Source organism: Sturnira hondurensis, unplaced genomic scaffold, assembly GCF_014824575.4.
Source record: "Sturnira hondurensis isolate 20B ecotype Veracruz unplaced genomic scaffold, ASM1482457v3 Scaffold0000780, whole genome shotgun sequence".
In the NCBI taxonomy this organism is placed as follows: Eukaryota; Metazoa; Chordata; class Mammalia; order Chiroptera; family Phyllostomidae; genus Sturnira; species Sturnira hondurensis.
Window position 1 is genome coordinate 10007257 of NW_028073411.1, and position 27921 is coordinate 10035177.

The following is a 27921-nucleotide window of genomic DNA, read 5'->3' on the forward strand; positions in this document are numbered from 1 at the left end:
ACAGGTACGTGTGGCTAGTGGCTACTGTATTGGAGAGCAGGTCTAGAACATTCTTGCCCCCTTCTTCAGGGAGTTAATGTCTACTCAAGTATCAGATCACGGTCACTGTCCATGAACACACCAAGTTCCACGGCTGTCAGCTCCCATATGATTATACAGTTCCTAGTCACAGCAGCCATCAGTGGCACCAGTGCCCACTCCTCATCCGCCCACTGCCGCCCGCACCTGACCGGAAGGTCGTGAGGGCAGCCTACACGTTTTGTACGCCGTGTACGCACTATCCCAGGTGTTCAGTATACAGTAGGTGGACCAGAAATATTTGCTCAATTAATTTATGATTCTTACCTAAAGAATACTAATTTCATCAAAACATTTCAACTCCTTTATCCAAATATCTTACTCACTTACATCCCTCTATATGTAGTCTCTTTCGATCTTTAAACACAGGTACCTTTTATACCCTTAAAATCATTGCGACCATTCAATTTTGTGTAGTCTTCCCTCGACACTGTAAGTTTTCCCACTAAAATGGAGATTACCCATAAAGAGCTACTTCAGTAAAAAGTCTTTTAAACACAGGGTAATAAACAAACTCCTCTCACATTGCTCACAATGAATCTTTTCATACTCTTACTATATAGCAAGATTCCAGTACTTAAATATTCCTGCATTATTTCCTCTTACTACTCAAAGGATAAAAATAAGTCTGCATCTCTTCCAGCATAATTTTTTTCCAGATTTTTAAAGGAATAACTATATACCAGGTCCTTTATATGAATTATCTTAATTTAATCCTCACAATATGATTGCAGCCACTGAATTTTTTTTTTACCATTTATATTTTTCAGACATTTAAAATACTCATCTTTTCATTCTTTTGAACCCAAGGAACATATCACTTATACAACGAAGAAGGAGTGCTCTGACATAAGCTTCAAAGGCCACCAACATACCAGAGACTCAACGATGCCGTTCACGGTTGCACTGAGCCCTGTTGAGGCGGAAATGTGCTTCAACAATTCGTAACACAAGACAAGACATTTCTGCAGTGTCTCGGCATCATCCTAAAATGACACACAAAATATTCAGTATTAGTAAGAACACCTTCTGCCCATTCCTTAAATGTTCGCCTTCTCAGGGTTGTTTTTTTTTATTGTATGTTTTCCATTACCATTTACCCCCCATACGCCCTTGCTTTTCCTAGGCACAGTGCCTCTCTGACACGCCCTGGGCGATCGCATCCAGCCACGCCCCTTCATGTGCCGTGTGCGAGCTAGGCCGGCGGCATTCTGAGTTTCAGATTCTCACACACAACTGCTAGCAGACATTTCCTCCATGTTCCACAGGCTCCCCAAACTCCAAATGCCCAAAAGGGAGCTAACTCATCACTACCCAAGTCCCTCCTCCTCCTCGTGTGCTAGCTCCATAATATCGCTGTCACCTACCCAGCTGCCCAAACCAAAAGACCAGCATACATTCCTGACACGCTCTTCTCCCTCTTACTAATTCCTAAATACTTCTCCATCTACCACTTCTTTCCGTATCCCCCATCACCGCCTCATTCAGACTGCAAGCCAACATCACTCTAAGTCTGCCAGCAAGTGGGCCTGCTCAGGCTTTAACACAGTTGCAGCCCATGTCCTGAATGGCAGTGACCTTCCTAAGACACGAAACTCATCCATCTTATCACTTAAACCCTTCCGTGGCTTGCCACGATGCTTGGGTAGCACAATTTTTTAATTATTGCTTATACAAGGCCTTGCATGAACTGACCCTTAATTCCAATCCCCAAATTTCTCTTAACTCTCCCCCCCCATTCTCTAGACATGTGGACCTGAAGTGTTTACAAACAAGATGCTCTTTCACTTCTGAGCTTCGCACACATCTCTCCACCTGCCTACAACATCCCCTTAACAACTCACTGCAGAGACAACACGGGGTGAACTGAAAGCACGAACCTAAAGCTACCTGCCTGGTTCTGCCTCCACCACGTACTACCTGTGTGACTTTGGGCAAGTGACCTGCCCCCTACAATGTGAGAACCACAGTACCGACACCACAAAGATTACCACGAGAATCAGATGCATTCGCACCTGTGAAGTGCTTAAAGCAGTGACAACCAGAGAAAAAGCAGGATGCTTACAGTATTTTTACTCAAACCACAAGTAACAACATTTTTTCCTCTGGGGAAGCCCACAACACCCCCTGGGTTACACAGGTAAGAGGGAAAACCACGGCACTACGCAGGAAACCCCTGTACTTCCCCGACCACAGCATTTATTATGCTATGCTGCAATTGTTCCGTAATTATGACCCTGAACTAGGAAAAATGAGCACGTAAATCGTCAAAGCAAGTCAAGGTACACAGACAATATTAATCACGGTAGACCACTTTTGTTAATCTTTTTCTAACTTAGACATGCATTTTATATGGTTTTTCAGTTTGTAATACAATATATTTTTCATTTTACATTTGCTCCTCAAATTTAAGAGCCTGTAATGATCCACAGACTTTGCAAAACAAATATAAGCTACTAGCTAGGAAAATAAAATTCAGCATAGTCACTGGGAAGGTGTGGGGTGCAGGGGAGCGGTGTCTGGGGCTAAGAGCTCTAGGATGTAACTGACAGAACGCTCTTGTACACTAACTCCTCCCCAGCCAGCACGGTCCCCTGAGAATACACTAATCGGCACTTCCCAAACCAGAAGTACAGTAATAAATGATCTTTACTACAAAAGGTAAGATCCTAAAAGAGCTCCTGAATTAAGTTAATATCACATGGCACAGTAACTGAGACCATTCTATCTTATGTTAAAATAAGACTAGTTTGTCCAATACTACTAAATTGAAAAGAGACTGCTGAAACTTAGCTTTAAATGTTGCTAGATACAAAAGTTTACCATTTCACCAAAAACCAAGCTACTTAGCTTTTTCTAAAAACAAAAGTACAGTCACATACCACATAAGGTTTAGTCGGTGATGGGCCATCTGTAACCTGGGGGTCCCACAAGACTGTAGTGGATTATAAGCAAAGTTTGTCTGCGACGTGAAAAGAAAAGGCTGGACCTGACTAGGTGTTGAATTTACTGCTGGCTCTGGGTGGTTTAAGAGGCTCAACAGGCTACCTACTCGCTGTGCAGCAGTCAGTGGGGGGCCAGGGCTTGGCAAGGGAGGGTGGGGAGAAGGCTGGGGACGAAGGGGCCTGGGAGCCAGCCCCTACCTGCCCACACAGGCGCACATGCCGCACCGCACAAGCCCCCCGGTGCACCAGCTCCCTTCCCCTCTATAGCTCCTTTTCCTCCCAGTCCTGTTTCTGTCTCGCTGCTCTCTCACCCTCTTGCTCGTTCGCTCTCCATCCCTTCTCCCTTTTATTATTTTGGGTCTCAAGCATATGCTTCTTTCGATGTCCGCCTTTCCCTTTTCTTCACTCCCTCACTCCCTTCTTCTGAGGTGCACTCGCCCTCAGGTGGCACCTCCCTCCACAGCCCCTGCCCCCAAATGTGTGCATGACAGCACACACACACACTTTATCTTTTGCACTGTATTTTCACTGTACCTTTACTACGTTTAGATATGCCCGTGCTGACCACTGTATTAAAATTGCATGGAGTTTCCAGTGCAGTCCCATGATGTGCAGGCTTGTGGCCTACGAGCCATGGGCTGTCCCCACCGCCTAGGTGTGTAGTAGGCCTACCATCTAGGTGTGTGTGAGTGAGATTTGCACAATGGCAATATTGCCACACATTTCTCAGAATTTATCCCTGTTACTTGATGAGTGACTTAGGTGAGCTTTAAGATGCATGTGTAAAATGGTGCAGTTACCGCTGACATTCTTTTCCCACCAGCAGAAAGGTCATGAGCCTTCCACAAACAAGAAAAAGATAAGTAAACAGACAGGTGTCTTTTCCTTCCGTGAACCATTCAAGACAAACAAATAAACAAAATAAGCCAACCAGAAGGAAACCACTGGAAGGCAAAGACAACTTTAGATTCCAGGGATTAGCACTGAAGAGAGCACATAAAGTCTTAGCTACAGTAATTAAAGTTAATGAAGGCCTTTCAAAGCTCAAAGTAGAGGGGATGAAGAGCGCAAAAAATATTTTCGTATTAATTCATAGTACTGTTAAAAATCCCTCCACAGTGAATATATTCCAGCAGCCTTCTGAGTTAAGAAAACAAGGTTTAGTTGAGATAACTGGCAGCTGAAATTTGGTATAAAGAAGTTATCTATACCTTTTCTCCATGGACTTCTCTAATTTCAAGCCGCTCTGTCTCTTTCAATAGGTTTACTCTGGCATCTTCTAATGCTTTTATTTCTTCTTTTAATTCTGATGCTTGATTAAAATCCTGTAAGGCAATGCAATTTTCCAACGCTTCTTTTGCCTCAATAAGTTTAACTTTTATTTCAGCCATCTAGGAAAGATACAAACTGTTTGTGTAAATACCAAACAAACTATGCATATGAAAACCTGCAGCAAACTGAGCAGAGTACAACTCAACATCCCAGTGTCCCAGAAGTTCATCATTTGGGCACAGTCACAGCCACCATCTTCCTGAATCGGGGGCCTGCCAATCTTTCAGACGGACACAACCTGGCACCCTTTCAGATACTCTCACAGGTTAGTAGTTAACCAGTACTTTGACCTTGTGAGAACAACTCTGAACATGTACGGCAAGAGGGAATAAACGACTTGGACGACCATGTGAGATTCAGGTATTTCTTTAACTTAGAAGAGACTTACCTTGAGTTCTTTCTTTCTTGCATCAGCTGGATCGTTTTTAACAGCCTCAGTAACAATGGGGGCCCGAAGCTCTGAAATAATTTCTGAAACCTGATAAGTAAAGTTACAATTCAGCGTACACACTTTAATACATGTTCTATGTCAGAAAGTGACATCAAACTACTACATAAAACTCCAATTAGCATCCACAATCTTATGAAAAATTAGAACAAAATATACAAGCAAAAATGGTACACATTCGCTTTGCTAATATATCTTGACTAAAAACTCTAAGATTATGGGAAGGTAACAGGCACATAGATATTGAAGATAAGTTTTCTTCTCTGCCTAAAATCTGTACGTCCGTCCCTGCCCTTGCTCAGATCCCTGGGAGCCCAACATAAAAACAGAATACTCATCTACTGTTCCTCCGACTATACAACGCCTAAATAATGGCAGCACAACTGAAGACCCTGCTCTCAGAGCCACTAGAGCTCGCAGATTCGAGAGGAGGCTGCGCCCCAAAGGAGGGCACGCGCGCAGACACCGGATGACCCTCACCGGGAACGCTGCAGGAGGGGGCTATGTGTAAGTGTGGGTGCATGGGGGGGCGGGAAAGGCAACCTCTGAACTAACTTACAACCCTGGGATGGAACAGGTTTATGAAAAGCAATGACACAGGTCTCTCTTTTTTGACTACTTCAGAGAGAATAACACTTGGCAACAGTCATATTACAGTATATTTATTTCTGTATTTACAAAGCAGTTTATGAACATTATTTCACTGAACAATGAAAGGTAGATTTTATTGTTATTCTTATTTTGCAGACAAGTAAAAAAAAATCAAAATTAAATAACTTGCCCCAAATCACAAAGCCGTAAAGTGCCGGAGAAGATCTGAACCCAGGTATGTATGACTTGAGCCAGGCCTCACACTGCTGACAAATGCCCAATGTCACCTCTTCCCTAAACTGCTCCATTTCCAACTGACACAAATTAAGTATGCCAAGAGTAGATGATTCTTTTTTAATCACAGCAACAACACATTATCTGTCAGATGAGTTTATTCTTTTTTAATAGTTTATTTTTCATTGTATTTTGTTTTCCATCACCATTTATCCCCCATACGCCTTCCACCTCCACCCAGCGGCTCCCCCTGCAATCGACACCATTGTCCGCACCCCTGAGTTCTCAGGAGGAGATTATTTTTTGGAACATGCGTGCGTGCGTGTGAGAGATTTGGATTTAAGTTTAAAAACTTGATAGAGAGACAAAATTAAAACAAAGGCAGTTAAAGATACAGTGAAAAGAACTGAAAAGAAACCAAGACAATCCTCACTCATTGGCCGACAATGCAGAAAATTACTCACGATCTGTGTTCTCTTATTATCATCCACAACGATGTGGAGCAGTCTCTCCACAAGAAAAGAAATCAGGGCCATCGGGGTTGTGGGCAGAGTAAGAATCTCCTGTAAAGTAGCCAGCAGTCGTTTCCTGTGTTCAAAACAGATGATCTTAATTAGACACGACGGTGGAAACACGTGTTATCTCCAACATTTCACCTATTCCGCACACAAAACACATTTCTCTCAGCTCTTTTTCATATTTATCACTTTAGGTACAGAAATATATGTACAGATTTTTAGATCAAAAATTCATGTTCTGGAAAAGAATAATTTTTGTAAATCATCTTACACTCTTTCACAAATTAACATGATGAAGGGACAAAATACCAGAAGTGAATCAAATGTATTAGACAGTATTACTAGCCCTCTGTCATGAAGACAGATTTTTAAGCACAAGCCTGCAATTTCACTAATTTGTTATGAAGAAAATGAATTAAGACGTCATATGTTTTATATTTTATTCACACACACACAAATATGGAGGGAGGGAGGAAATGGTGTATTTTCTGTTATATATTACACATATAAGAAGAAAGAGAATACTTTTTATAATATGTTAAAAAGCTATGTTGGTTTGCAGTTTTGAGTATGCAAAATAGAGTTTATTCTTGTATTACTTATTATTGTATTATTTCCCATGCAAACCTCTTGCCCATCCCTGTATATTTAATTATATGGTAACAAGCCTGCATTTTAATACAGGATTAGAAGAACAAATTACAAGTAAGGTTAACATTTAGACATACCTTCCTCCTTCTTCATTGGTATCCAAACACTTGATAATTAGAATCAATTGCTGACCTATGAACTCTTTTGTCATCAAATGTCCAAAAAAGGCAAAATCATTTCTCTGTTCATCATTAACAACTGGAATGCTCTGAATATAACTAAAATAAAAAGAATTAATGAAGTATAGAATGTGTTAAGAAACATTAAACAGCTCCTTATTAGGTAAGAAAAGGTTTTTTCTTTCTTCAGTTCACATTAATATAAATATATGAATGCTTATACTACCTGACACTAATCTGGTTTATCAAGTAAATTCTCTGCTATGGTATGAACTTTCCTGTAACAAAACTTATTGACTTGAATCAAAAGAATTTGGCAAATGTATTTTCACTGGAGATTCAAATTTCGAATGGGAAGTCTTCAAAAGGTACTTGTTTATTATATCTTTCAAACTGATAATTATTTCATTGTCCCTAGTTTTCTTATGTTTCTTTATTTTTCTATTACAGTTGATATTCAACATCATTTTATATTAGTACATGTCACGATTATACAGTGCTGAATCTCTTCTCCAAACTCCAAGTTCATAAAGAGCCAGTCTTCCATCATCATCCCCAACTAACCATCTTTTTGTTTGAGACAATGGCAGTGCCCTGGCCAGGTGGCCCAGTTAGCTGGAGCATCAACCCACGCATACACCAAGAGGTAGTGGGTTCAATTTCCCGTCAGGACACACACAGAAGGCAACAGATCCATATTCCTCTCTCACATCAGTGCTGTTCTCTCACACTGATGTTTCTCTCTCTGTCTCTCCTCCTTCCTTTTTCTCTCTCTCAAATCAACATATCCTAGGGTAAGGATTAAAAATTTTTTAATTTTTAAAAAGCAGTAATAATAGGAACTGCACAAGTAATCCATGAATACAATGGCCTTTAAAAAAAAACACAGAAAAACACAGATCACTTCGTGATTTTGTACTGTCCTTGCTCAGGGGCCCTACTATGCTTTGTACTGTTCTCACGTTAGTGAGAGCACTACGGAACAGCACCACCAACTGCCCTTGTATTCCTGCTACCACTGCCTCCCCTAGAAGACATTCAACGGCCTACCCATGACCTTTCTTTTGTGAATGTGTGTGATAGGGGGAGCTACTTAAAAGAAGAATGAAGAATTTAAGTATAAACAACTAAGTGACTTTGGGTTGGAATATGAAAAACAACAATCGGGATGAAGAGTGTCATTTTTAAAATGTCAACAAAAATCAAGCTACAGAAACTGAAGAATTATGTACAATGAATAAATTCATTCATCTCATAAATCTCTGATCATGAGATTAGGACCTTTAAGGACACCAACCACCCTTTGGGTTCTAGCAGGAAACTAAAGGAAAGCTACAAAACAAATGTTTATCAAAATCAACAGATCAGTAGAATTACTGATTTCTAATATGCTAAAAGTCTTTCATTCATCTCTAAATCCCTCCCTACCTTACCCTAGCTTTAGCACAATAAATAGCATCAAAGAGTAGTTTTTTTTTCATTAATATGTAACAAATCCTGAACTGTATAAAAATGTAACTTAGAAGGGAACCACCAATTTTAATCACCATAAAATCACCTTTTTAACCAATTTAAAAGATATTCATTACAATGAAGTGACCACTCATTTAACATCCCTGATTCCTCAGATAACAGAAAATTGTTTCGTATCAGAATTCTGAGCCACTAACTCTTCCCAGTACAAAATGTGCAAAAATATATTTTTGAGATTACTATGAGAGAATTTTCCCATGTAACTTTGTTTCTGTATCTGAGGAGAACAATCCTATCTAGTAATACTGCTCCAAGAAGAAAGTCATTCTATGCCTTAAGTATTCTTTACATAATAATTAAAATACAACCTTTTAAGGTTTCCTCTCTATAAATGAAAAAACCAAGTTGACTGAAGTTATTCAAAACTCACAGATTAAGTGACAGAAGAAATAGAAGAAGAAGGAATCGAACTCTTTATATGTCAATATTAACTAAGAATTGACCCCTCGGTGAGGCGGTCATTGAGGTGAGGCTTCCCCTCTCCACTGTTTAAACATTTAACATATCCTCGCATTTTAGATCTTCTCTATCGTCTATAAGCATTTATCACACTTATACTAATATATATTACTAAGCATTATATCAAATTCACTCTTTGAAAACATTTCAACATGATCCAAACAGCATTATAATGAACACTCTAATTAAATGTTAAAACCTGAAGTAATTATCATTAAAGCACTTAGTAGATTCACACATTTTTCATGATGTTATTATGACCTTAAGCTATGAGTTTCCATATTTGCTCACATTTAAGAAATTTATCCTGGATTTAATATTTTGCATATGAAATTCAAGTGCATTTATAGCTTTGCTCCCTAACTTATATGGGAAACTCTAATAAGCAAAATCAGAAGAGTGTATTTCATACAAAGAAAATCCAGGACCATAATTCATATCATAGGCGAGCTTTTATAAATACACCAAAAGCAGAATTAAAAATTGACACACTAATTATCTATCAAAATGTCTATACTCTTTGGCCCAGCAATTCCACTTCTGGGAATCAACCCCACAAAATCCCAAGCATACAAACCTTTCATACAGTGAAAACTGTGAACAAAATACCCATCAACAGAGGAGGAAATCAGACGACACCACCACACGATGGAATAATACGCCATTGTTCAGGCTGAGACAGATTTCTATACACCAACATATAACGATCTCAAACATCAGCAGTTAAAAGAATATGTACAGTGTTCTATATTTAAAAATCACCTTTGCAGTTAGTAAATGTACAAGTAAATGTAGAGAAAGGTATGAAAGTACACACCCCGAACTGTTTAGCTGTTAAGTCCAGGGAAATCCATGAAATTAAGGAATTAGAAGATAAATGAGGGAATTCACATTTTATTCTATATACATCTGTATTGGAATTGACAAGAATGCATTTGTATTTCACTTATATAATTTTAAAGTGAAATGGGTAGAAATTAGAGTAATTTGAGTAACTGCTTTTAAAAGTCAATTTTGAAAAAATTAAAAAAAACAAAAAGCCAAATAGTACCATCTGTAATTAAAACTAAAACTGGCCACAAACGCCCACCCTGTCCGTTGGAAATCTGTGGCCCATGTACCGATCAAGCCTACTGCTTGTTTCTCGATAGCTGGCAGGCTAAGATTTGCCCATTTTTAAATAGTAGTTTAAAATAAATATCTCTATGAGAAATATTTACGTGTGTAAATATGGACATGTGAAATATCAAACAAAATTCAAATTTTAGCGGCAATAAAAGCCTTATCAACAGTCACACTTAGGCATCACATACTGTCGTTGGCTCTTTTTGCATTGCCACAGGAGAACTGCTTCATTGTGACAAAGACAGTGTAGCCCGCATACTCTAAAATACTTCCTGGCACTTAGAAAAAGTCTGCCAACCAATTTCAGAATACGACATCGTCAACTTTATGGAGAGATGTTTGCCAGTTTCCAGGAAATGTCTCTAAACATACTGACTTTACTCTTTCTTCAGAAAGACTCAATGCACATAACCTGTTTATCCCTGCCTGTCCAAAAACACGGTGTTTAACTTATTCCCAACCAGGCCTGTCTTTGAGGGAAGAGGCTGGGAGACCGACAAGTACAGGGAGCAACACAAGTATCTTCCAAACTGAAGCAAAAAACTGTACCTCCGTAAATACTCAGCGTACACCACAGGCTCTGGCAAAATCTGCTCCAAAAATCCTTCACCTTCCTCTCCTCTTGACTTCAAGTGTTCACAAAGGGCATGCCAGTACAAAGCAATTTCAGGAGTCAGTGCTTCCACTGGAATCAATTTCCTTCATTTTAAAGGGAGAAAAAAGAGAAAGCATGATCTCAATATGCAGTTGAAAATTTGTACTACACAAAAATGGAAATGAGAAGCAAACGAGATTTGTAACCACCAATCTTTTAAAAACTGCAAAGTCGTTAAGTTATCTGCAAAAAAAAGAATGAAAAAAATTTAGAACAAAAAAAAATCAATCAAAGGAGCAAATACTTCCTATAGGGATGCATGCTGTTGCACAGCAGGCTAATGCAAAAATCAAAGTAACAAAATTAAAAAAAGAAATGCAGCTCAAATAGTCTATGTAAAGAACTGAGTTCTAACACAAGGGAGAAAAAAGACAAAAATGACATCCACCTGATTAAAAAACAAAAAAAGAGGGGCAGATAAAAAGTACTAAAGGAATGGGAGGAGGAAACTAACCTTCACTATACAAGTTCATCAGTACCACATTTCAATACAATTCTAATTATAATGAATACCTTACACACCTGTCGTCGTTATTTTTACAGATTTCCACCAGTTCATTAAGGGGAGTCACTGAAAACAAGGCATTGAGCACGGAGACCGCCACTTCGGAAGAGTTTTCCACATCCAGCCGGTGTAGCAACTCCAATATGTTTCCGTCAGTAAAACGGAGCCAGCCTCGGAGAAGGTGCTTCTGCGTTGCTTGCTTCACAGCTTCTGTTAGGTCATTTGAAACACAGGTAAACAGAGGCTTTCTCTAGCTTCCACTTCCTGTATTTTGTCTATTTTCATTAATTTATCAGGTCAATCTTAACATTAAGTTGATTTTTACAATAGAAATGGAAAGAGACTAAGAGGCCAAGCACACTAATGAAATAATAGGAGTACAATGATATTGCAAAAATCACTATGATGCTGATTTCCAAATAAAAATGAAAAGGTCAGAAGTAAATACACAACCTTGCATTTCTCCTCTAGGTTCAGGGAGCCTCGGGTCTTAGTCTAGACCACATAAGACCTGTTACTGCACCCACCAACTCCATCTGTTACATGAGATGCTATTTGTAGTAGTGATTCATGCAAACATGTATGACTGAACAAACCTTAGCCCTAGTTTTCAGTCATCCTAATCATTAATCCTGCGACAACTAATGTTCTCAAACTGAGGTTTTTCTTGCTACAGCAAAATTAAGCCACTTTAGCCTTCACATAGGAACTGGAAATTTAAACTAGATCAGGGGTGTCAAACTCATTTTCGGGGGCCACATCAGCCTCACGGTTACCTTCAAAGGGCCAAATGTAATTTTAGGACTGTATAAATGTAACTACTCCTTAACGGTTAAGCAAGGGCTCGGTGCTGCCACCAGGTAGAAGCAAGGTGCTGGGCCAGATAAAACCAGGTGGTGGGCGGGACCGGGCCAGCGAGCCTTGTGTTTGCCACCTGTAAACTAGATCATCCCTCGTCATTCTTGTAAGCAGATGCTCTCGTCTTCACAAAAGAGAAAAAAACTAAGAAAATTATACTAGTATGGCCATTCCTGATTGCCATTTCCAGAGCACAAAACATATTCATAGCAAGATACGCGAGGGGGAGACCCAAAAAACCGGAATTTATTTACAAAAAATTCTGTATTGATTTATCCTTACATGTTTAACTTCAGTCACCTTCAAAGTACTATCCATTTGACACAATACAGCCATCGAGATGTTTTTTCCACTGCTTGAAACCGTTTTTAAACTCAGAGATTTTGATGCCTCTTAGTGCTTCGGCCTTTTTTTGTTTTACCTCATCTACATTGGCAAAATGTCTCCCTTTGAGGCCTTTTTTCATCCAGGGAAACAAAAAAGTCGCTAGGGGTGAGATCAAGTCAACAGGGAGGGTGAGGCAGAGTGGTCATGCTGGTTTTTGGTCAAAAACTGCTCAACACTCACCATGGTGTGGGCAGGTGTGCTACTAAATCACCCATCACGAAATGGGCAAATGGGTTGAAACAGTCTTCAGAAAAAAAAAAAATTCATTAAAGCTGAACACAACCTCTCACAACAATGCCAGCTGGTACACTGATACAGGTGAGTTCCTAAAACACTCACCTAGTGGGGGAAGCCTGTACAACAAAGGGCCCACCCTCTAGAAGATAAGTCCGGTTTTTTGGGAGATCCCCCCCACACAAAGGAGATAGCATTTTAATAAAAGAGTGCTAAAAAGGAGATCATGCCCTACTTCTAATATAAATTAGCTCTACAGCTGTAAGCTAGAGTTTCTCCATTTGTAAAACTCAGGAGAATTGAAGCAAACTCTGCTCCTTCTAAATATAAAGATCTTTAACTTTAGGAAATGTTTTTCTATATAATACACCATGATAAGTGTCTATGGGCTATGGAAATAATAAGCTTACTTGACTTAATTTAGGACTCCTATTTCCTAAATTAAATCTTTTTACATCTGAACCCAAAATTAGCGAAAGTTTTGTACATAAAGTTGTCTATCTTACCTGATCTGTCATTCAGACCTTGTTGAAGGAGCATTACTCTCTGAGCAATGGACATAGTTCTCATATGAACCTTCTCAGCTAAAACCTTAAAGAGATGATCATAATGATAAAAAGATGGTCATTAAACTCAACATAGTTTACATATTTCATAACTAGTACTATCTCCTTCCCCTAAGAAAATTATCCAGAATCTCCAAAAAATTAATATCTGGTAACACATTAAATTACCTATACTCTCCATATGTACAAATCTCAATTAATGAAATCATTATCATTTCCCAAATGTTTTTAAGAAGTATTTTAAGAATATGGCTTTTTGACTTTAAAGGATATACCTACACAAAATATTGAGCTTATTTACCTGATAAGCCTGCTTTCTAACCGCCACTTTCACATCCCTGGTGCGCCCTACGATCTTGGACAAGGTCTTTGCTGATGGCACAATACATGATAACACTGCTCGCCTGACTTCCGGATTTGAATCATTTTCAATCATAGTAGCATAGGCTAAAAACAGAGCAACATATTTTAGTACACTAAAGAAACATTTCTTTAACCATAATCGTAAGATAGCCCACAATGTGATATTTAATAGCATCTTTAAAAGGATTTAAAATGTATTATCTTTGGTCTTATAATACATTTAGTTATAGCTGAAGATTTCTTTTCTGCCAACTTCACTTACAATAGACAGCATGGGAAATTACTACATGGACTGGGCATGAGGCTAAACAAAAACGAAGGGCACTAAAGATCATGGAAGGCTCGTCAGTCAGATTAGGTACCGGCTACCCTTCAACACTTAAAAGAATGTAGAGGGCAGTTTATTTTTACACTGATAATGGCTTTTAAAAGGCCTCATTACCATTTTGATTTATAATGACTTCTAAAAAATTTTTTTCTGGTTTTACTGAAATAAAATCCACTCCTGTATCTAAATGTTTATTCAAACTCTACTACTCAAAGTTTTCCTAGCTTCATGAACAAACACAAACACAAACACATTTTCTACATTATTATTGTATGCATCATTTAACACCAAAAATTATCAACTACCACCAGTTACCAAAATTGATTATAAAGCTAATAACAGGAAGAAAGAGAAAAATGAACAGAAGCGTGCCCAAAATATACTTAGGCTATCTTTATGAGCCCAGAAGTAGAGAAAAACTTCTTAAATAAAAGATAAAAAGTGCAAATGATAAAGAGATTGATAATTTTGACATGAGGAATTCTGTCCAACAAAAGACATTCCAAAAAGTGAAACAATAAGCCATCTAAAATAGGAGGAGATCTAGAATTTACATAACCCAAGAAGTTCTTTTCATTATAAAGAACTCCAGTAAATCAATAAGATAAATCAACAGAAAAATGGGCAGAACACATTAAAAAGCATTATATAAGAAATAGAATTGGCTGTTAAATACCCAAAAAGATGCATAACAATGACATACATCACATAACTAGATAAACAAAAAAATTAAAATCTGACGACACCAAATGCTGGACAGGATATGGATCAATGAAGACTTGTATGCATTCCCCCTTCCCACCCCACCAATCCTCACCCAAGGACATGTATTCATCCATTTTAGACAGAGAGGGAGGGAGGGAGGGAAAAAGGGAGAGAGGGAGATCGGGGAGAGAAGGAGAGAGGGGGAGAGAAGCATCCACTGCCTCCCATATGCTCCCCCACCGGGGACTGGATTCACCCACAACCTCAGCATGTTCGTAGGTTGGGAATCCAACTCACGACCTTTTGGTGCAACAGACGATGCTCCAGCCACTGAGCCGCACAGGCCAGGGCTACTTGTATGCACTCTTACTGGGAACACTAATTGGTGAACTGTTTTACAGAACACTTGTGTCTTACCTAATAAAGCTGAATGCGCATCTATACCCTAGAAAACCTTTAACCTGTGCACTAGAAACCATTTGTAAGGTCATAGAAACAACATTGTTTCTTAAGAGCAAAATACCTGAAAACTAGAGGGTCTATAAGTATTAGTAATAAATTGTGTTAGGTTCATAAGACAGAATGCTACAAAACAGTAAACAGATTAACATGGATGAATGTTACAGTTAGAACTAATGTTGAAAGCCCACAAAAATATAGTATAACCCATACAGCATGCAAAATGATATGTAAACCTTAACATTAGAGATACATACATGTAGTTAATTGTTTAAACAAAAAGATAAGTCACCCAAAATCCTCATCTCTATGAGAGAGTGACATCACTGGGGTGGGACCTAAGTTAGGCTCCAAAGTTACTGATGAGGCTCTAGTTTTGACACTTGGGTGTTGTCTTCTTCGGTATTTTATTTTTATTTTTTTATTTTTTCTTGGGTATTTTAAAATCATATACACACACACACACACACACATCTTTCATATACATAATTCATAATAAAAAATTCACCTACTGACAAGTTAGCCAAGTCACCAAAACTGAAAAAGCATTTAGGCAGCTACACATACCACGAGATACTGCGCACTCATCGTCTTTGGGGTCCTGCAGTCGTGAAAGAGCCAGAACTGCCTGTAACCTCACATTTGGAATTTTATCTTTCAATCTTATAAGCATGGCTTCCTTAATTTTATCAAACAAATCATCATCGATTTGGGCATTTTCTGGCATATTTCCCAAGAGTTTGTTTATGAGCTGGCACACTCTAAATCTCACTGCGCTGCTGTTTGCTTCGTGAGACTGAAATGGAAACAATCAAAATTTAGTTACATACCATTACAAAATAATCACATACCACTGGAATTCTACCTTGATCCACAGGCATACTAAAAATACATTATACAAAACATACTAAAAATACATTACACAAAGACTCAAAAAATAGAGTCTGAAGTGTTTGCTAAGCTACAAGAGTGTATCCATTCCTCTTTGTAGAAACTCTTACTTTGCCATTTAAATACAGAACTGACTTAAACAAATGTATGAGACCTGGTTTAGAAAGGTCATTAGGAATTTAATGCTGAAGTTTTTTTAAAAGTCCACTTTTTAACCTTAACGACAATTCTAAAATTTCCTATAAAAAGCAGGCATTTTCTCACTTACCAGATATTTCAATCTCTAAATACACAAACTCCCATGGCCCTTTTAGTAAAGCTTTCTACAGCTACCACTCCAAAGTTCGAGTTGCCATAATACCTTTAACAGAAAAGAAAACAAATAATCCAAAATGCCACCGCCTTCCTCTTCATCCTCCTCCTCCTCATCTGACTGGTGAAATGATGTAACGAACTTGGCTGCAAATTCTATTACCCTCTCCACGACTGGTTCACGTCTGTAGACCACCATAGCATACTTAAGGTAATGAAGGAATTCCTCGTGAAAAACGGTTTTATCTCCCATCTGCAAGACAAAAGAGGCCCTTCACAAGCTGCACTGACAAAATTCTTCTTTTCCCAACGCCTCAGCCATGACTCAAACTAAAGTCAGTATATAGTGAACCCTGAACTATCCAAACCATCGAAAGGGAAATAAATTTGCACAAATTTCTCTCCAGAGAGATTTACTTCTCCAGGGAGAAAACAACCGTGAATTCTGGCAATGAAACGACTCCCTTTTCCGCCCAATATCCCTGAATTCTCAGTATGTCCTGGTCCCAGCTTAGTAAAATTGGGCTTCATGAACCCAAGATTAGCAGTGGCTTTAATGTTTTATCATACTTAGCCTTACTATTGCACAAAAATTTCCTTTTCATATAAAGCTCCTCAGATCTTTCAAGTGCTATTATGTATGTTGACTTACAACAATTTTTCTTGGACCTCAAGATAATTTATTTTTTCATAACTCACTGTTCTATTTTTCTCACGGCTCCACTCAAGCCAAACAAAACAAACAGTATTTGCATGAATAAGAAGAGCCAGGTCCTAATAATTAATTTGCTATTTGGTGATCCGATTCAATTTAACCGTGGGGAGAGGTTAGAGTAGGTTGACTGACGGTCGGCGTTTCCGACGAGACCGGAGGGCCAACCGCTGAAGCAGAGCACCCAAGACGCACCCTGAAGCCCAACAATGAGTGCCCGATCGCCTCTGGAGCTCGTACACATCTCTCTCCAAGTTCACCGTCTACAGAGAATTAACGGTCCGCCCGGAGGCCGATGTGGACAGAGGGGTTGCCCGGAGATCTCCCTCCGGGTTGCCAGGTCGAGAGGTTTAAGGAGGCTGGAGTCGCGGGGCGACGAGTGTAGAGGATCTCCGGAGGGCGAGAGGGAGCAGCGACCAGAGGCCTCGGGGTCGGGTGCGCTTACCGTGCGGTAGGTGCGGCTCAGCGCCACTACTAGCTTCGCCTGGTTCTGGTGCGCCTGTTGCGCCAGCTTGAAAGCCTCCTTAATCGGTAGCAGCTTCTTCTCTGCCCCCATGGTGGCCCTACTTCGCGGGGACGAGCCCTGTCTGCGATCGGTTGCAGCGAGACAAACAGACCTCAAGGCTAATTTCCAAAGCCACCAAAATAGGTTCGGCCGGCCTCTGAGCGCCCAGGGCGTGGTTACCGCCGGAGCTTTTAAATAACTCCCGCGGGAGAAGGAAATACCGCGAGACTTCCGCGATAGCCTCGGGAGACGCGAGCGGGAAGAAATAGATCCACCCACCTCGAAAGCAGCGGTGCGGGCGCATGCGCTTAGAGTTTAGCCAGCCGTTTTCCGGTGAAAAGTGGCCTTTCTAAGAGGAGGGGGTCGTTGGCTTGCCCGGAAGTGGTCCGGGCGGAGAAGGCGAACGGAGTGGCGGTGAGATGGTCGGAACAGAGTGGCGTTAGGCCTAGTCTGGTCGCGCAGCTAGGCGTGAGGCGAGGAAGGAAAACCATCCTCCATGGGTGAGAACAGGGAATCTGCTGCAGGGGAGGAGGGGCTTGTTTGGAGATCTCCGAGAAGGGAAAGATAAGGGAGGTACTGGAGGCCGAGGCCTGGCTCCTGCTGAGAAGGGAGAAGTAGAGGGGTCCGCCGAGCGGGCCATTGCGCGGTCAGCTGATGGCAGTGGGCCGCTGTCTTTCTGAGCCCTGGGCCTTCGGTGGAGGCAGGAGGCGGAGGAGGGAGGCCCGCTGGGAACGGCTGCGGAGGGAGGCGCTAGGTGATTTAGATAACGGCTCGCTTGAGAGGCGCCGGCTCTCGAGGCCTGGTTCACCAAGGTGCACCACGACGGGAACGAGAGGAGGGCAGTGTTCAGCGTGGTGGGTAAGATAAAGAAGTTTCGAGGGCCTTCGAGCAGAAACTAAGCCTAAACTTTTTCTTAAGTGGGATTCTGTCAGAAGAGAATGAGCCAGCTAAAGAAATAGATTACAGAGCCGCCCGTACATCTTTTGCTTTAAAATCACCTTCCCTCCCCAGTAATAATGGATTCCCTGAATTTGCTGTTAGTTTTCATGTATTAGAGATATATAAATTCATCTCTGAATAAGTACGCTGTATCGCTTTCGTGTTCTAATATGAGTATTCGAATAAGCCATTTACTTTCTGCAATTAATACTGTTTTTAAGGTTTATTCATATTCATACTTGCATAATAACAACAACCACGGACGCTTATGTGCCAGACACTGGTCTGAGCAATTTACTTCATTTAATCTTAACAAACAAGCCCTGCGAGGTAACTTTTATCTCCCTTTAAGGTGAGGACACTGAGGCTCAGGTTGCTGTAGTACTGTATTGCGTGACTATGCCTTGATTTATTCACCCAACCTCTTGCTTCGTATTCCTAATTCCCGGCACAATATAGATATTGAAATAAAGTAATGAATATGAAGACATTTGAGTTGCCCGTGATTTTTAAATTTATCAAGACGAGCCCTGCTGGTGTAGCGCAGTGGATTGAGCACCGGCTGGGAACCAAAGGGTCGCCAGTTCGATTCCCAGTCAGGGCACATGTCTGGGTTGCAGGCCAGGTACCCCAGTGGGGGGGGGCACATGAGAGGCAACCACACATTGATGTTTCTCTTCCTTTCCCTCTCTATCTCTCTCTCTCTCAGAATAAATAAATAATAATTTTTAAAAAAATAAAATAAATTTATCAAGACGTCCAATTTCTGAAAATAAGTTACATTTTCCCCCAAGTCTTTAAACTGAGTATTTTACACTAACCACAGTTCGAGTCCTCGATAGACGCAAAGGGCAAGTGGCTACAGTGTCCGATAGTACAGAACTATTCTTACTTGGAGAACCTCTGTGTATATACCATTTGGGGTTTTTTTTTTTACGTAAAGTCTTACGGTAAACTAAAAATTAGAACAAACTAATATTTGGAGGCATTTTCTTATTTTGTGCCCTTTAATTGCTCAGATCTCTTTATGCCTTAGATGTCTGCCAACTTGGTTTTGTTTTGGGGGGGGGGTTGGCTGTGAAGTTTCTATTATTTCATTTGCTGTGTTGTAGTTGTCTGTCTCACTACAAATCAGATTGACTTCATACAATTTTGTCAGTTACTGAATGATGCGGCATCTGGCCACCAGAGGTCAGCCTAACTACATTTTAATGAGCGTTTTTTTTTGTTGTTTGGGGGGTTTTTTAGAATTAGTAATTTTTTTTTGTTCAGTATTTTTTGAACATTATAATCTGGAAATTTTTTTAAAGGTTGCAAAATGAAAAGATAACCTTTGCAGTGAGAGAAATAATTTGCAAACCATGTATCCCATATATCCCAAAGGGGGTTAATACCCAAAATATAAGAAACACATACAACTCAATGTCCTCCCCCCCAAAAAAAAGGTTTTTAACATGCACAAAGATTCTGAAGAAACATTTCTCCAAGGAAGACATGTTAATGGCCAATAGGCACATGAAAAGGTGCTCAGCATCACTAATGATCAGGGAAATGCAAGTCAAAACCGCACTAAGGAAACACCTTGCACCTGCTAGGGTGACTATTGCAAAAAAAGTCAGAGGAAAAATGTTGGCAAGCATGTGGATAAAGGGGAAGCCTTATACATGTTGGTAGGAATGTATATTGATGCGGGCACTATAGAAAACAGTATGGCAGTTTCTCAAAAAATCAGAAATAGAATTACCGTACGATCCAGCATTCTCACTTCTGAGGACATAGTAGAAGGAAGTAAAGTCACTATCTCACATCCCATGTGAGCATACATACACCTGTACTCCCATGTTTATCAGCATTATTCACAATAGCCAACATATGGAAACAGCCTAAGTGTGCAACAATGGATAAAAATGTGAGATACTCACATACACAGTGGAATATGTGTGGTGTCTTGTAGAAAAAAGGAAATCCTGCGATTTGCAGTTTGGGTCAACCGGGAGGACATTCTGCTAAGTGAAATAAAGGAGGCACAAAGACAAGTACTTCGTGATCTCACTTACATGTGGACTATAAAAAAATTAAACTCAGTAGCAGAATAGAATGAAAGCTTCCAGTAGCTGGGGTGAAGGGTGAGGGCAGTGAAGAAGTGGGAACATGTTGGTCAAAGGTTAACTTTCAGTTTTGAGTAAGTTCTAGAGACAATGTACAGCATGTTAACTATAGTTACTAATAAGTACACATTCTTGAAATTTGCTGAGAAAAGATAACTAAAGAATGTATAGTAAGAAACATTCTTTTTCTGTAATTTATACATGGTGAAAGTACATTAAGCATGGGAGTATATAGAGTAGGCGTGGTTCATTCAGCTTTGTCACGGAAAACTGCATGTGGATGTAAAGGAGTAAGAGTGATGGCTTGCTCTAGAATATGCTAATGCCACAGAGAGACTTGGTTTTGTTTCTCCTTAAGCAGAGTGAGCCTTTTACACATGATGTGAATAACACAGTGCCTGAAATATACTCAGTAACCTTGCAGGTGGGATTTGGTTGAAATGAGAATAGTAAAAATACAAGAGGACAGAAGCATTAAAAGCCAACAGCTTCTCCTGTCTCAGTAAAAGAAAGACTTATGGTATGTTTTGAATTTTCATTTTCAGATTGAACTGTGTAATGTTATAAACTTGAAAGTATTTGCATTCATGTTTCTTATTGGAGGTGAAGTTATAAGCAGTCCCTTTATATTGCTTTAGTAGAGTCATCTTTCTTGATTCTGCTTTAAAACATTCTTTAATTTATCTTTGTCCAACGTATTACCAAGTCAGTTGAATATAATCTGGGAGTTTTTTCTCTCTCACAAAAATAGAACATACTTGTATAGTTCCTTACAGCAGGCCTTCATCATTCCCTCATTAATTTTTTTTTAAAACTTGCTAAGCCCCTAATGTGTGCCAGACACACTAGGAACTGAATTAGATAAAAAGGTAAAAGATAGAAGCTAGAGAAATACTATTCCTTAGAGGACTGTTACTGACATGAGCCATGCCATATGACCATATTACTACACACTCAGTGTGTAGTTGAAACTGAAGGTGTTTACTGACGTTCATTTTGGAAATCACCCCTACAGAATGGCATAAATGCGATTTGCTATTTGGGGTTTTGCTTTTTGCGTTTAGAGCTATGCCTTCAGTCCAGACATACTGCAGTGTTTTCTTCTAATGTGCTCATACCACATTTTACATGTCTACCCCTCCAGTGATGGAAACCTGGAGTGCGTCTAATTCCTTACCCTCAAAGATGAAGAAGCATCAGAGTACACGTTGGTGTTACAAGAATTACTTTGCTGTATGTACCCAGGAGTAGGATTGCTGGGGCATGAGATGCACAGATAACTTTGGCTGAGCAGTGCTGCCAGTTGCTCCTCAGAAAGGTCTTTAATCACTGCTTCCCGAAGGGGTTCCCTTAGCCTCCTCTCTAACGCTGAACATTGGCTAGCTTTCTAATTTTTTACCAAACTAATGAACTGATATCACTTTACTCATATGGTAAATGGCTTGTGGCCTTTCCCTCCTGCAAGTTGGATAATTTGTCCTTTGCCCCATTTCTTTCTGGAGGTGGCTACGTTTTCTGGTTGATGGTAAACTTTGTTCCTGATATCTCTAGTTCAGTAAAGAAATGATTCATTTTGATGTGATTGAATTCATCATTTTTTGGTCTTGTGATTTACCTTGTACAAGGTATTTGTGTGATGCCTTTTCTAGTTAGTACTACTGGTATAGAAGTTAAGAGGGTTCAGATCCCTGGCTCTTACCAGTCGGTGTATGACCTTAGGCACACAGCGTAAGCCTTGTGTAAATGGGGACAGTAAAAGTACCTATGGCATAGGGTTTGTAGGAGAATTTAAAATGAGTGAACATTTATGTAGTTTCTAGAATAGCACCTGACAAGTAGTGTTGTATAAATAAAGTAATGAATATATAGGTGGTTAATCTCAGATTCAGAAACTTTGTTGAGCTCTTTCATTAGCCCTACTAGTTTACATGTCAGTCTCTTTTTAAATCACTTGTAAATTAATAACTTTATTTCTTTTTTCCAGTTCTTGTACCTGTCATTTAGTATAACATTGAGTAGAACTTTTGGTCTTTGTCAGTATCAATTATCATAGTATCCTTACCTAATTTCCTTTTTTTAAGGTAGTATATCTAAAGGTTCTCATTTAGGATAATATTTCCTGAAATTTTTGGCTGATAACCCTTACCAGGCTGAGAAAGTAGCTTTCATTTTTTGCTTTCTTTTGTTACTGGGGTGACATATACAGAAATATTCTGAGTTGAGATATTCTTGCTTTCCTGGGATAAGCTCCACCTGATTATAACATTTTTCTTTTCTTTAATACACTGCTAGTCTTGTTGGGTAATATTTGGAACTTTTGCAAGTGAAATGAGCCTGTACTTTTGTTTGGTTCATATTTAGATTTGGAATTCTTTATTATTCACATGAAAGGAGAGCTGATCAGTTTATATACATTTGTATTTTTCTGGAAAGGCTAATATAAAGTAGCATGAATTTTCTATGAATTAGTGGAACTCACTTGTAAAACCATAGCAACCTGGTGTTTTTAATAGGAGGTTGTTACCTTTTCATTTTCTTTAATACTAGTCTGTTCTGTTGAAATTATCTGTTTCTTCCTGTATGAATTTTAGTGTTTTATATTCTAGAACTTTGTCACTTCATATGGATTTTTACATTTTAGCATACATTTGTCATGTTTACTTTTAATTTCATTGTCATTTTTAACTCTTGATAAGTCACATCAGTTTTTTAATAATTTCAGAGTATATTTTAGCTTTATCAATCTTCTTACTACTATTTTATTTACTGTTTCATTTCTGCCTTTATTGTTTCCTTCCTGCTTATTTTGCTATTGCTCTTTTCTGCTATCTTGAATTGAGTTCTTAACTTGTGGATATTTCGATTTCCTTGTATTCAAAGCTGTGTATTTCTTTAGGTTCTCGTTTGGTCGTGTCCCACAAATTATGCCTTGTGGGTGGTTTATATCATTCCTCAGTTTTAATATTTCTTAATATCCTTTGTAATTTCCATGTTAACCCAAGAATTATGTAGGTCCTGACATAGGATTACTTTTAACTAACATTTAATATCTACTTTTATTGCATTATGGTCAGATTATTTATTCTGAATGAAATCCCCTCTGGAATCTAGGTATACTTTATAACCTAATATAATACATGATCTATATGTGTGTGTGCACTCAAATATCTATTGTTTGGTATAGAGTTGTCTACTTAAATAATACCCAAAGTATATTAATATTGTATTCGTTTTTTATACTTTTTTGTATCCCTGCTTATATTTCCCCCCTCAATTCTATCAGTTGTTATTCAAGAACTTTTGAGTATATGTTTTCAGGTGCATATATGATAAGTACAGCAGGTCTTCACATAACATCATTTTGTTCAGTATCACTTTGTTACAGTGTTGATGAGATGCCTTCAGAACTAACTCTTGTTTATACCAAGTAGCCTATGGTAACATTTTGTTGAGTGTTGCAGAGCCCGTTAATGACATTAAGTGAGGATTTAAATGTATGTCACTTTATTCAGTTCCTTTTACCAGTATTATTGCCCATCTTTGTCCCATATAATTTTTGACATAAGACTTTGTTGTATATTAAGATTGCTGTCTCAGCTTAATTTAGGTCCACACTGGCCTGACGCATCTTTTTTTATCCTTTTATTTTTTTATCTTCCTGTGTCTTTTTGCTTTATAATGTCTTTTGTTGGCAGTATATTATTGAATCTTCTTTTTTAATCCAGTCTCAGTGTCTGCCTTTTAATTTTGAGTTTAACCTATTTACATTTAGTGTAATTCTTACTATATTAAGATTTATCTCATATCTCTAGAGTGTGGTCATACGATCCCAACCTCTGGGTCTCAGCAAGAGTCCTCTAATATCTAGCCACTCACCAAGTAGGACAGGTCTCCAGAAAGAAAAACTAATCCCATCACGCACATCTACAAGTAAAAAGATATGTACAAAGTAATTTCTATAGCTCTCCATTTGGAGGTTTGGATGTAAGGGATCTGCTTTAGCAGAAGTAATTTTCTGGGCTAGAACTGCATATTTAAAAACAGACTGGCCCACAGATATGTACCAACAGAGAATTAAAATGTTCCCAGGCTCACCTTCCCATTTCGTGATTATAGGAGTCATTCCCAATAGGAAAATCTGCCTAAGTCTATGAGATAAAGAGGGGAGAGCCAAGAACGCTTTGTTCAGCATCCATGTTCTTGGGTACTCATAGTTAGACTACAGTGTTACCTAGTGTTTTCAGGCTTTAATGTCATGTGTCTAGTTTTCTCATTCACAGGTTAAGGCTACCTTTCCAGACATTCCAACAGTAAGTCACCGGTTTCCACGGGCATTTGCACCACCTGTGGAAAACATCGGATCCGGGCACACCAGATGTTCTCGACCACTCATCCCACCATCCCTCTGCACATAATCTGCCACACCAGCAGACCCTGAAGGCAGCCACTGAGTTTCTTCTTACTGCCAAGTAGATATAATACCCTGGCGACAAAACAGAGGACACAAGTGTCTCTTCAGAGTATCATGGCCAATTGAAACCATGCTAAGAAGATCAGTTTGCCTAGATGAGGACCCTTTCTCTTCTTGGGTAGCCAGGATTTAAAGGAGAGACTCTGACCTGTGCCACTGGTAAGTGACTAACACTTTTACACACTGAACTGCTCCTGAGAACTGAGATGTCTTCTTTGTAAGTGAAGAAAATACACCATGATCTCGAAGAACTACACAGTGGTGCAAGCCAGAGGCATACTGTGCGTGTAACGGACTCGAGAACAGGCAAGTTAATCTTGTTGAAAGGATTTTTCATCTTTTGTTTATGTTTGCCAGTGTTTTGCTGGCTTAAATTGTTACCTTTCTCTGGTTCCTTCTCCTGTTCTGTTCTAATGGGTCCCAGAAATCCCTCTCCTGACCCCTTATCAGAATCGGAAAGTGAAGAAGAAGAAAATGCTAACTACCTGAATGATAGTTCTGGGGAGGAGTGGGATTCCTCCGAAGAAGAGGACCCTGTGGTGCCCAACCTAACACCCCTTGAGAGTCTTGCCTGGCAGGTTAAGTGCCTTTTAAAATATTCAACAACTTGGAAACCTTTAAATCCTAATTCCTGGTTATATCATGCTAAACTCTTAGATCCAAGCACACCGGTCCACATACTTCGTGAGATAGGTCTGAGACTCTCCCATTGCTCCCAGTGTGTGCCCAAATTGGAACCAATTCCCGAATGGCCACCCCTGGCTTCTTGTGGAGTCCCACCTTTTCAAAAGCCCCTGACAAGTCCCAGCCGGCTCTCTAGAGACCATGCCACTCTGAACGGAGCTCTGCAGTTTGCCACCAAGCAGTTGAGCCGGACCTTGAGCAGAGCCACTCCCATAAGTGAGTACCTGAAACAGATCCCTAATTCGTGTGTTTCTGGTTGTTGCTGTGGCTGGTTAACTAAAACGGTTAAGGAAACAACCCGCACTGAACCAATCAACACTACTTACTCTTACACTGACTTCCAAAAGGCAGTTAACAAACTCTTAACTGCATCGCTATAAAACCCACCATTTGTTCCGATATCTCTTGTGTTGCTAATTGAGAAAGCAGTTCAAAGTTACACAGCCCAGAGTTGAGAAAGGAATGCCTCCTCGACCAAACTGCCCTGTCCTGACAAGCTCAGTACGCCAAGTACTGGATGTGTATCCAAGAGGTCCGTGACTCAGCTGCAGAGAGTATGCGTCATGAGCTTTCCCTTTGATAGACCCTGTGGATAAAATGAGAACTTTAATGGAGAATTAGTCAAAAGGTCCCATATTGCAAAAAGAAATTATTCTCTGAGTTCTGTTCCCTACCCCCATTTACTCTGCCTGTCTGAATGGACTCCCACTAGATAATCTAATTACTAATGGGAAGGAAAAGGTAGGCTGCTACCCCTTTTATTACCCCTTTTATTGGTTCATTTATTACCCATCCTTCACAACAGCTGTCATAGAAAGTGGGAAGTCAGCTACATCCAGTCACACCCACCTGAGTGCAGTTTTCTCTGACATTGGTTTTTAGGGAGGTAGTTGAATTGAATAACTAAACAAAAGAAAATGGTGGAAATATGACTCATCTCCTAGCTTTTATGTGGGTAGGTTTACGTGTGGTGCACTTTAGGGGTTCTTGCTTGGGGAGAGAAAGTGCAGTTTCAAACCTATAGTCTGTTGCTCCAGACCTATTACAGTACCTGTGATTACAACACAGACATTTCATAAGTTCCCATCAGGTTCTCTCTAATTAAGTTGACCTATAAGATGGTACCTTGGGATTAAACAAACACCTTTTCTATAGGGAATATATTTTCTGCATCTTAGCACTCAGACTTTAGTCAAGAGGAAATAAAACACATTCCAAAAGGGAAAAGGATTATTAAGAGAGCATTTATGTTTTCAATACTAACTGCTAAAGGGTTGAAGTCTTTCCATCTGTTTCCTGGAGCAGTAACTTCATGCACTTTCCCCAGCCATTGCAAACTTTCCAGGATCACTTCTAACTTTAAAGAACCTTACTACAGAAAACCTCAGCCTAATACAATCTGAAGTTAGTTTTCTAGTATCACTTTTTCTACATAGCTTAGCTTTAGCTATATCTGAACAAGTGTGTGTACTGTTGTAAATGAATCTTTCAGTGTTTATTTAGTTGAGTCAAAATGTAGAAGTTGACAAAATGCATGAGACCATTAGATCTTTTCACACACCTTCAATAAAGAGTGAAACCTGTGTATGATCCTGGTTAACAGGGCATCTAAAGGGTTCAGAAACTATATTGTTATACACCCCTTTAGCTTTGCTTTTTCCTCTTCTCCATAACTAAATGCTGTGTACAATGTGGCATCAAAAATTGAAGCATTAATAGAATCACAAATGTTAAAATGTGTAGCAACTTAAGGAAGAGAGAAGAATGTTTATAACCTAAGGAGCATTTCTGCTGAGCCTTAGTTGTCTTAAGGGAAAAACAAGGAGGGAATTGTAGTGGGTAGAAGAAATATTTGTTAGTGGAGAGTTACTAAACTGAAACATATTATACTGTTAGTGTAACTGAGTGTATCAGAAACTGTTTCTATGTAGCTGTTTTCTGTGAAACTGGTTTTTAAAATGTCACACCTGTTTCTTTTAAGGGGGCGTGGGAAAGATAGGGAAGTCTAAAAAATTAAAATATGTTGATGTTTATGTAACCATAATATGTTCCTTTTTCTGTGTACGTGTGCACGAGAGTGTGTGTGTACGCGCATTTATGTGTGTAAAAATGCCTTCCTCATAAACACATTTTTCCTATTTACTCCCAAAGGAAGCCTTTCCCCAGCTTTGCGGCTGAATAAACCAACAGCTTTGTACGTGCTGAA

General features: G+C 39.4%; 2 protein-coding genes across 8 annotated transcripts in view; one reads left to right on the forward strand and one right to left on the reverse strand.

The window, feature by feature from the left end:
• The window catches only part of NCAPG (non-SMC condensin I complex subunit G), a 34228-nt gene extending 16543 nt beyond the window's left edge, over positions 1-17685 (reverse strand). The window contains exons 1-12 of the mRNA XM_037045302.1: positions 17454-17685; positions 16346-16549; positions 15661-15889; positions 13540-13685; positions 13179-13263; positions 11211-11403; positions 10583-10732; positions 6875-7015; positions 6093-6216; positions 4744-4833; positions 4235-4414; positions 954-1064 (exon numbers count right to left, since the gene is read on the reverse strand). Of these exons, the coding sequence (XP_036901197.1) occupies positions 954-1064; positions 4235-4414; positions 4744-4833; positions 6093-6216; positions 6875-7015; positions 10583-10732; positions 11211-11403; positions 13179-13263; positions 13540-13685; positions 15661-15889; positions 16346-16549; positions 17454-17564 (1764 nt within the window). The 5' untranslated portion in view covers positions 17565-17685. The remainder of the gene's footprint in view (positions 1-953; positions 1065-4234; positions 4415-4743; positions 4834-6092; positions 6217-6874; positions 7016-10582; positions 10733-11210; positions 11404-13178; positions 13264-13539; positions 13686-15660; positions 15890-16345; positions 16550-17453) is intronic.
• A 97-nt stretch (positions 17686-17782) lies between these two features.
• DCAF16 (DDB1 and CUL4 associated factor 16) lies at positions 17783-27921 on the forward strand. Of its 7 annotated transcripts, XM_037045326.1 has the most exons (4): positions 17783-18013; positions 19565-19643; positions 20922-21080; positions 24841-27921. In XM_037045326.1, exon 4 carries the CDS (start codon positions 25445-25447, stop codon positions 26093-26095), a length of 651 nt encoding a protein of 216 aa, XP_036901221.1. In that variant the 5' UTR covers positions 17783-18013; positions 19565-19643; positions 20922-21080; positions 24841-25444; the 3' UTR covers positions 26096-27921. The 7 variants fall into 7 exon arrangements, with proteins under 7 accessions (XP_036901221.1, XP_036901225.1, XP_036901208.1 ...); XM_037045330.1 differs by lacking the exon at positions 19565-19643 and having other exon boundaries at positions 20919-21080; positions 24826-27921; XM_037045313.1 differs by lacking the exon at positions 19565-19643 and having other exon boundaries at positions 20919-21080.

Bases quoted from the DNA above. Each gene is read 5' to 3' on its own strand.
- DCAF16 (XM_037045326.1), top strand. From the start codon at position 25,445: ATGGGTCCCAGAAATCCCTCTCCTGACCCCTTATCAGAATCGGAAAGT.